The 10,732-nt window shown below is 41.8% G+C and overlaps 1 protein-coding gene across 13 annotated transcripts in view; it reads right to left on the reverse strand.

The window, feature by feature from the left end:
• The window catches only part of SPATA18 (spermatogenesis associated 18), a 25,777-nt gene continuing 15,045 nt past the window's right edge, over positions 1-10,732 (reverse strand). For 3 of the 13 annotated variants that reach the window (XM_083630563.1, XM_083630560.1, XM_083630566.1), the window contains 3 exons: positions 10,269-10,392; positions 8,089-8,187; positions 4,995-5,118 (listed from right to left, as the gene is read on the reverse strand). In XM_083630563.1, coding sequence (XP_083486689.1) covers positions 5,032-5,118; positions 8,089-8,187; positions 10,269-10,392 — 310 coding nt within the window. In that variant the 3' untranslated portion in view covers positions 4,995-5,031. Of the gene's footprint in view, positions 4,130-4,994; positions 5,119-8,088; positions 8,188-10,268; positions 10,393-10,732 lie in introns of those variants that run through there. The other 10 variants (XR_014551978.1, XR_014551980.1, XM_083630565.1 and 7 more) reach the window with 7 other exon arrangements.

Raw genomic sequence — 10,732 nt, forward strand, 5'->3', positions numbered from 1 at the left:
TACATATTTGAAAACTTTTATTGTAGTATCGTTTGATTATAAAACATTGTACAGGCACCTTATCCACAAGATAGTTCATGAAACATGGTACAATGTAAACATACAGCATCAGCACTGTATTCAAATGATGTATGGTAAGATATTTGCTACAAAATATTGGTTTTCCAGTGGACTTCATATATGAACACAAATTAAGAAAAAAATTCTGCAGTTAAACAGCAATTCAAAATATATGACATATAAAAAGATCACAAAAAAAATGCAAATAGACAAACAAGATTATTTCTGACTTTACAGCAATGTGGTTCTAAAAGATATTTAAAAGTCTTCTAAAATACAAGTGATGTGATGGCATCTTCAGATCAGTAGGTCCAAAATAATGGATGTCTATTATTAAGTGTATGTATAATTATCCTAACAGCTGGGAAACTATACTGCCAGACTGAGACTTGATGACTTGCCCATGGTCACCCAAAGATCTTCATGGCTGTTCCAGGTTTTTAAAAATACAGGATGATCTCTGGGTTGACACTTAGCCATTTTACTACAGTGGTACCTTGGTTCTCAAATGCTTTGGTTCTCAAACTCCGAAAAGTGTTCCGGTTTTTGAACGTTTTTCGGAAGCTGAACATCTGATGCAGCTGTCGGCTATTGTTTCCAGGGCACCTGCACCAATCAAAAGCTGTTCCTTGGTTTTTCAATATTTCAGAAGTCAAATGGACTTCCGGAACTGATTAAGTTTGGCACTTTTGTTTTTGCTATTTATTTTGTGTTTTTGAGGCTTTTTCGATTAATTTGTGTTTGTTACTGTGTGGAACCCAGTTCAGCTAGAATACTGTCTTATTTATTTTATAGTACAGTACATTGATTATTGCTTTCATTTTCTGGATCAATGGTCTCATTAGATAGTAAAATTCATGTTAAATTGCTGTTTTCGGGGTTGCTTTTAAAAGTCTGGAACAGATTAATTCGTTTTGCATTACTTTCTATGGGAAAGTGCGCCTTGGTTTTGGAACACTTTGGTTTTGGAACGCACTTCCAGAAGGATTAAGTTTGAGAACCAAGGTACCACTGTACATGGTTATACATGACCCCATCATTCATTTCAAACCTAGATCTCTGACAAGGCCGCTCCATACATTAGTACCACAGAGATCTGGGAGCCACTTTCCTATGGCTTCTTTCCATGCTTCTTTGGTAACATCCTAATAAGGAGCTGTGCTCAGGGAGAGCAATATTCACGTGCAATTGTTGCCTGTTCCAAACGGCTGGTGAAGTTTGCATGGGAAGGAAGCACATTCACCACAGGTTGCCTACCAAAAAGCACAATGGAGTGAATAAGGGGACTTAACGTCATACTCCCTGTTGTGGGAATGGTCACAAAACAGAGCATATTCAGATCAGCACTGAACATTCATTTTATGCATTGGTATGGAGAATCTCTACATAATTGGGGGGGGGGGGGGTAACGGCCACCTGGAAGGTACCAGGAATGCAAAATCTGAATGGGTCCTCATTTAATCCAGGAGAGGTGAAAAGTTGCTTCAGATACACACCCACACCCACACCAGTTTTGAAAGCTCTAATGTACTGCATCTATTTAATCTTTCATTTTTTATATACCTTTCCACGACATATCACACACAAAATCATTGGTATGCATGAGGAGCAAATTTACGTCACTTGCATTCTCCATAAGCTTGCGCAGAGCATAAATCTGCTATGAGTGTAGCTCAATGTAACAGCATTATCACCGATCACAAATAGCACTGTATTGGAAAATCACATAGCATTAGCAATGCTTATCATATTCATTTCCACTGCCTAATGATTATTTTAGTAAACATTTTGAACCTGTGTCACGTGCAATGCCTTACTAACACCTGGAACAGAATTTTGATTGGATGTCTCAGTATAATGTTTGGAATACCATCCTTCATGCATATGCTATTGAAATGTTTGTTAGATTTCCTTTAATCTAATCACCTGGATACGTGATGAAAGATAGTATATTCTCTTTACAGAGCTCAGATATAAACATAATAAAAATTCACACTGCTATGCATTGGCCTTGGTATGTAGATAAGCTTCACTTCATACCAGGGTCAAGTTCAGGTAGAATGGGAAACAATTTTTTTTTTTTTTTGCTACATGAAAAAACTGACAAATCTTGGGTCTGCATGCTTCCCCCCTGCTCCCCCTTTTATATGCTACAGGAGAAGGCAGGAAGTTTTCACTTCAAGTGTTAAACAAACCACAGTTCCCTGACACATTCGAATTCGGAAACTGTGGCTTGCTTAGCCATGATTAGTGAGAACAGGACACTATGAAATCACCATTTGAGATCCTGGCTTGTTCTTACACCATACACTTCCCATCATCCCTGACCACTGGTCCTGTTAGCTAGGGATGATGGGAGTTGTAGTCAAAACAGCTGGAGGGCCGAGTTTGGGGATGCCTGCTTAAACTAAACCATGGTTTTCCACATTCAGGTGTAGAACAATGGTGAGCTTACAGCTAGGAGTGGGAGATTTTGATTGCCTCCTTATGGTAATGAAAGAGGTCTGAACCAATCCAGTATCATTTTTAAAGTGGGGTTTTTTTGGGGGGGTTAGCCCCCCAGCTTTTCTAATTTAAGTGTCAAAAATATGTGAATAAGCAAACAAGTGCTTTGAAACACATCTCAGGCATAGGCAAACTCAGCCCTCCAGATGTTTTGGGACTACAACTCCCATCATCCCTAGCTAACAGAACCAGTGGCCAGGGATGATGGGAATTGTAGTCTCAAAACATCTGGAGGTGTGAGTTTGCCTATGCCTGACATATATCATACAACATGATTGCAACTCTCTATTAAAATTATCTTGGTGTAAAATTTCAATGTTTACATTGCCATAATCAAGGGCGAGTGTTTCTTATGCTTAAACTGGTTGCCAGTTCATTTCTTCAATGAGCTTTATTGGATGGAGACCTTCAAAGGTCTGCCCAGATCATGTAAACCAGTGGTGGAACAGCAATTTCAGTTGGTCTACATGACTATCACTTATTTGAAGCAGGCAATTGGGAATTTGCAACATTGATGTAAACTTCGCAGTATTCAGCAAAATTACAAAGTACATTAAATTGGGAAGAAGGTAAAGTTGACTACACTCCCTATGGAAACCAGAGGACTAATTAATGCGACTAGATTTCTCTTCCAGAGGGCAAAATAATTTCAGTGAAGAAAACCATGCAAAACTCATTCTGTTTTGTAGTAACAAAAGGAAATTCCACAATTTGCTCAAGCACCATGTCCGGAATCAGAAATAAGAGACTGGTCTCATTAGAATAATGTTCTGACCCATGTGGACCTTAGCTATATGTAAAAGGACAAGGACTCAAACAGTAATTGTGTTCCACTTGGGGTACAGAAGAGAAACACCCAATCTCTTGGAAGAAAAACACTGTTATCAGCACCAAATGTTACAACTGGACAACAGACCAGCTGGAATATAATCTTCAAAATACAAATGTTATTTTTCTGTAATTTCAAAATCAAACACTTTAACCACATTTTATGCTTTTATGACTGTGTTTTGTCCCAACAGCTTTTATTGGCATGACCCAGCATGTCTACATCCCATTGATTTTTCTGGGACTTTAATGACCTTAACTTCACATCAGCTGAGCCCTAAATAAGCACCAAGTACTGTATCTCAAGTGGTAGCCTCAATGTATCATAGTGCTGAATACTTAACAGTCTTGTTAAGTGTATCATTGTGAGATAAAGATGATCTTGGCACTGCACTCCTTGTGACAGTAACTATTTTCCTGAAAGCGTTGCTAGAAGAGTGGTGTAAACAAGTTTTAAAAATCAAACAAATTTTTTAAAATGCCTATGCAAGTTTTAATCAGATTTGTTGCATTTATTCCCTTAAAAAAAACAACGCCCCAAAACCCCAAAAAACAAAACCACCCATACTAATAATCACCAATCCCCCATTCACTCCCCCTTTGGAGTGATTCAAAGCTGCTGTTCACATTATTTTAAGTGAGGTTTGAGGTACTCTTGGAACTGGAAGCGGCACCACAGAAGCAGATTGATCCAGATGTACAGAATCAAAAAAGCATATCCAGTTAACCTAAATTCCTATTGGAGAAAAATACATATTTCAGTATGTAACTTTTTTGGGGGGGGTAAACTTCTGCAATTGAAGGACTTCAAGATAGGACTGTATCGGCAATCCAGACATTCTTTGTGTAAGTTGATCCAATAATGCTCTCTCTTTGAGGGTGGCAGCTTGGCCAACAGGGCAAGCATGTCCACCCCAGAAATCCTGATGCACACACAAAAAGCCCTGCAGGCATAGAGCGATTAGCAGCAAACAGATTGTGTTGGGAGAGCCTTGTATCTGCTGGATTAAAAGCTCCCTTGCTTCCCCAACACATCTATGGAGTGTGATTGGACCCCAAGCACACATATTTCCCTCTCCCTCCACCCCATTGGTGTCAATCTGGCAGAAAACAGTAAAGAAAAACTGTTTCGGGGTGGAGAAAGTTACCCAACCCTAGCAGGCCTATGAATGTGTAGTTGGCTCTACATCTATGTACACATGTGTGTGCATGAACACAAGCACTTTGGGTTAATCTGCGGTCAGTCAAAGGGCTAGCAGCAGTAGCAATGGCAATGGAACTGGCTTTTATCTTAGAGGTTGAGCCAATTATATTACCGTAAGTATTATATTAAGTGTTGTTTAGATCTATGCTGGATTGCGGCTTTGAGAGATCATTAGTCTCCAGAAAGGCAGCTCTAAAAGATACCACCAGAGATTTTGTATAATTACAACAAATATGAAGAAGGCGTCATGGTTTGGGACAATTTGGATGAAATAATTCTATAAGCAAAGACCAGAAGTCTGTCTACAACATTAAAAAAAAATGAAAATCCCATAAATGAAGACCAATGTGTTCTGTTTTTTTTATATATGTATATATGTAAAAGAACACCCTGCAGATTGTTACATTATCTCTTTACTTGATTGCTCAAGCATTTCAAAGCCATGATCGTCTAAGTTCTGCACAGGCCCACTTACTTGGGCTCCCGCTCCTAAACGGGGAAGAGCTGCGGCTTCGGGATCGCTAAAAGACACACAAAACAGGAAAAATTAACATAGTCTTATTCCTCCCAACTCATTCTAAAAAGGCATTATGTTGTAGAAGCTAAATACAGCTAATACCACTGGGGAACTTAGACTCTTTTCTTATACTGCAGTGTGACACCTTCCCACGTTTTGAAGGATAATCTGGGACCTGCTTGGTCACACTGAAAGAGGAGAAAATCTCTATACATCCTGCAGTTCTTTCCCAGATCAACATTACTCCAGTTCGCAGGAGGAGCGATGTCGACATGGGAAGGAGGAACAGCATATGATCTTCCCAAACAACCTAGGATCTCTCTCTCTACCCTAGTGCCACTGGAAAAGGAGCTGTCCTGACTGCCACATGGCCAGCGTTCCATGGAGGCCATTTTTGAATTGGGCAAGACTCAAAAATGGCATCCACTTACTGAAAATCTTGTGCAATTCTCCTTCACTTTATGATATGTGTAACAACCAATATTCCCCTTATATGGTACAAGCTTGCAGGCCAAAACCAGAATGGTGCTCCTGTACATGAAGCAGCCTTCAGGCATGGGTCTCATGGGGGAAGCCTGAACAGTAAGTAAACATGCTAGTTTTTCCTGCTTTCGTTGCCTTCCCACAAAAGGAGACAAAAGGGGTGGGGAAGAGAGGCTTAGCTGTGCTCACTTTCCTGCCAAGCCTGCCATGGAAAAAGCGGAGGGAGGAACACAGATTAAATAAATAACAACTCCTATATATGTGCGAGAAATGGACCAGGTTAACATTATTTAAAATGAGAGGTAATCCAATTTACAAATTAAGGGGAACAATAAATCAGCTTGAATCCTGCTTAACTGGTTTGCTTTTGGGTTCCGTGCTAATGTGGCTTTATTACTTAAGAAGATGGAATATCTACAAGCTCCATGCACCTGTATATAACTCATTTGCTCCTCCCTTTACTGAAGCAGGAAAACAACCCAGGAAGGTAAACATAACTTCCTGTTATGTATAGATTAGGAACTATGGATAATGGCTTCCAAACAAACCAGGATATGAAGTCATGATTTAAAGAAAATGGCATGTGAATCCTGGATTGTTTGGAAGTCAATAACCATAGATCCCAGTTCACACATAAGAAAAAATGAGGGCTAATTGCAGCTTCCGAGTTAATTCCCCCACTTGTGGGAACAGAGAGGTAAAGAGGTTGTGGGCAGGTGCACAGAGATTGCACATATTCTGGTTTATTAAACCAGGATATGACTGGTTAAACCAGACCATAGATTAACGTTGCTGAAGAGTATCCATTTTTTATTCCTTCAAATTGTGCCTTCATTGCCACAGACAAGAACACTCAGCCTGTTAACAGTGGTGATTGAGTCACAAGGATTTAGCAGTGCGCTATTTATACATATACTGTTAAAATTAAATTCAGAGAGTGCTGAGAAGCTTTTGAAGGAATAGAGGGCTCCCTATTTCATATGTGCATATAGTATGCACAACATCAATGGTAAATTACAGAATGGCAAATCCATTAGCCTAAACAGCCATGTGGTCGAAACACACGCTGTGAACACACCCAGTGTTTTTATTCATGGATTAATTCACGAATGCTGATCTTTTACTTATTTATCTTCTTACTTTTCTTACCCGCCCTTGACCGTATGGTCCCAGAACAAGTTACAACACTATTACAATATTAAAATCAGTTAAAACAATTTGCAACTAGAAGAATAGGGTGGGTCCTAAAAATATCTCACGGGCTAAAAACCGCAGCATCTTCAGCATATGACAAAAGCTATACAATGATGGTTTCAGATGCCCTTCTGTGGGGAGAGAATTCCATAGCATAGGGGCTGCCACAGAGAATGCCCTCACCCAGGCCACCACCACCTGAATCTTTGAGGGCTGAACTACCAAAAGGACCCCTCTTCCAAACTAACACCTGAGAGGATATGTAGGAAAGGGGGAGGCCTTTCAGATATTTTAGTCTTAAGTCACTAATGAGAGCAGCTTGAATTGAACCTGGAAACAAACACTCCTAACCACTGAGGACACATGTGCAATGTTGAATCCAGTAGGAATCCCAAGGTATGTTATCTGCTTCCTCCAGAAGAGTGAAACCCTGCCTGGAACAAGAAATCTCCCCATCCCTTGGACCTAAGAACTCAGAACTTTCTTATCAGGATTCAGTTTCATTTCATTGGCCCACATCCAGCCCATGCAAGCCTCCCAGGACCAGTCTAGCAATTGAACCACATTTCCTGATTTCATATGGAATGGAGAGATAGAGCTGGGCATCACTCACATATTGAGGAAACCTCACTCATGATGACAACCCCCATCTGTTTCAAACAGATGTTAAATGATGTGGGGATCAAGATGGAACTCCACAGGACTACTCCCATGGCAAAAAATGGGGCCCCCATAATTAATTTATGGAAACAGCCCCAAAAAGAAGGAGTGGGACCACTGTAATACAGTACCTCCCACAAACCACACCTCCCAGAGGTGCTGCAGAAGGATACTGGGCCAAGGATATTAAAAGCCACAGAAAGATAAAGCAGAACATAAAGGGCTGTACTCCCCTCTCTCTTTCCAGACACATGTCATCAGCCAGAATAAATAAGGCAGATTTGGTACTATGACCATGCCTGAAATTGGATTGAAATTGGTCTATTTTCCTCCAAATATATCCGAAACTGAGTCACCACTGAGTCCAAAAAGATATTCTCATGCATTCACAGACAGATGATGAGGGATAGGCTTGTGCCCATCCTGTATAGATTGGTAAACACATCTGTCTATACTTCCCTCCTTCACAAGTAAATCCCCAATCTTTAACCATGCTGAGCCTGCCCTCATCATTCAACGCTCAAATCACAAAGGGGCATAAGAGCCCCCCTCAGCCCCCTTCCCTTTTTGCAATACCTCTCATTTACCACTGGCTTTGTTTTTATCTTATTACGTTGATCAGGCTATTCTACTTTACCAAATGTCGGGAGTGGCCTGCACTAGGAGAGAGGGGCCTCAAGCTACAGCTGCGGCTGCGGCTTCGGCTGCGGCTTCTGCTTCTACCCCTTTGAGACCACTGAAACAAAATATAGAATATGAGAAAAGGTATATTAAGCAAGCAGCAGTCACTGTGGTTACATTATGTGAGAGGAAGGCTGCTCTCCGAAAGAAAAGGCTGGATTCGCATGACTCTAACGTGCTTCCCAGTTAAGGCCTCATGTACGGGCAGAGGGCCTTCTCGGTAGTGGCACCCGCCCTGTGGAATGTCCTCCCATCAGATGTCAAGGAAATAAACAACTATCTGACTTTTAGAAGACATCTGAAGGCAGCCCTGTTTAGGGAAGTTTTTAATGTTTGATGCTTTATTGTATTTTTAATATTTTGTTGGGAGCTGCCCAGAGAGGCTGGGGAAACCCAGCCAGATGGGTGTGGTATAAATAAATTATTATTATTATATTCTTGGGAGTTGTCCCATACACAAGCCCCTTTGAAATCTCAGCTCCTTCTGGAAACGCCACTGGAACTACAGGTTGTGCAAAGCAGTATAACAGCCTACATTGGTGGAAGGGACAACTTCTTGATAACTGCTCTGAGCATATTCTCAGCTCAGTCATGAAAGGGACTGACTAATAAGAAACATATCAATGTCAGTGTCATAATCTAAAGCACTGTTGGTGTAATCCACAACATGCTGGGTTGATGGGAGCTGGGAGTTCAATTAACAGCTGGAGGGCGATAGGTTGCCCATATGTTACTGGGTAAGGTTCACGGTTCTTGTATTAACTTACAAGTTGCAGGATATCTTAGAGACTACCTTATATCCCAGCCCAATCACTCAGATCTTCGAGGGAAGCTCTGCTGATGGTCCCCCACAGCTTAGATGCATGGCTTGTAACTACTAGAAACAATGTGTTTGGTGTAGAGGCTCCAAGCCTGTGGAACTCTGTCCCAAGTGACATTAATCAGGCCCCCTCCTTGCTTACTGTGGATGTTTTTTATGTACACAACTAGAAATGCAAATGAAGGGCCGCGGGTGGCGTGGTGGGTTAAACCACAGAGCCTAGGACTTGCTGATCAGAAGGTCGGCAGTTCAAATCCCTGCGATGGGGTGAGCTCCCATTGCTCAGTCCCTGCTCCTGGCAACCTAGCAGTTCGAAAGCATGTCAAAGTGCAAGTAGATAAATAGGTACTGCTCCGGCGGGAAGGTAATTGGCGTTTCTGTGCGCTGCTCTGGTTCGCCAGAAGTGGCTTAGTCATGCTGGCCACATGACCCGGAAGCTGTACGGCGGCTCCCTTGGCCAATAAAACGAGATGAGCGCTGCAACCCCAGAGTCGGTCATGACTGGACCTAATGGTCAGGGGTCCCTTTACCCTTACCTTTTAGAAATGCAAATATAATCATACCTTGGATCCCGAACGCCTTGGTACTCGGACATTTTGGCTCCCGAATACCGCAAACCCGGAAGTGAGTGTTCCAGTTTGCGAACATTCTTTGGAACCCGAATGTCCAACGGAGCTTCCGATAGGCTGAAGGAGCTTCCTGCAGCCAATCAGAAGCCGCGCTTTGGTTTCCGAATGCTTTGAAAGTCAAATGGACTTCTGGAACGGATTCTGTTCGACTTCCAAGGTACGACTGTAACTAGGTGGTATATAAATGCCTCAAATGCCTTAAATAAATAAAGACATCTCCAACATAAATCAGCCAATCGGTGGGACAGATTAGCAAACGGAAGCAGATCTCTGCTCATGGATTTGCCCTTCTGTCCACCACACAGAAGGGTGTCGCATAGGGGCAAGAATATTACTCATGGGAAGGAGCTGGTGCTCCAGAATACCAGCCAGTTTGTGAATTGCTTCATTCAGGCATTTCTGGGATGGAATCTATGACCTGGACCCAAACTTTGCTTCTGTAAATAAAGCAAAGCTCATGTTCACAGAGCAGGGCTTTTTCAGCCTCCTTCTCCCCTCTGCAGAGCCCTGTGCCCTGCCCCAAATCTACTCCTGGAGGTCAGGGGCCTTTGGGAATGGCTTGGGATATGTTGCAGGGGCCTGCAGAGGGAAGAGGAGTTGGCAGTAATCACGCCTCGATACTGGGAAGCAACTTAGGATCCAAGTCTATGAGTTTAAATCTTAACCAGAGTAATGAAGAATACTTACCACAGCGCCTCTTCTTGTGACTGCCTCTCCTTTCACCAGGACAGTATCTTCTTCCATAAGAGCAGGCCATACATGATAGGCCACCAAGGGAGCTGTAAATTCAGAGTCGTAGCTGCGACGGTATCTGGTGAGGTGCAAAGAGGTTTAGCTTACAACAGAGTTAGCAGTCCACATGCTCCTCTTGCAGTTACTTTATTCCATCTTCTTTCCGGTAATTCAGAACAAGGGCACATGGAGCTATCCCAATTATCATTTTAAAAAATCAGGTGAATACATAATAAAACAATAACAATAACACCCCTTCCTACAAACACATTTAAAAGGCCATTGAATGTTGAATCAGCCAAAGGCCTGGTTATAAAGAAACCTTTTTTTGCCTGGTACCTAAGGATATGTAATTTTATTATTATTACTATTTATTGAATTTATATACCACCCTATACCTGGAGGTCTCAGAGAGGTTC

The sequence above is a fragment of the Podarcis filfolensis genome (genome assembly GCF_964270895.1).
Source record: "Podarcis filfolensis genome assembly, chromosome: 9".
Lineage (NCBI taxonomy): Eukaryota > Metazoa > Chordata > Lepidosauria > Squamata > Lacertidae > Podarcis > Podarcis filfolensis.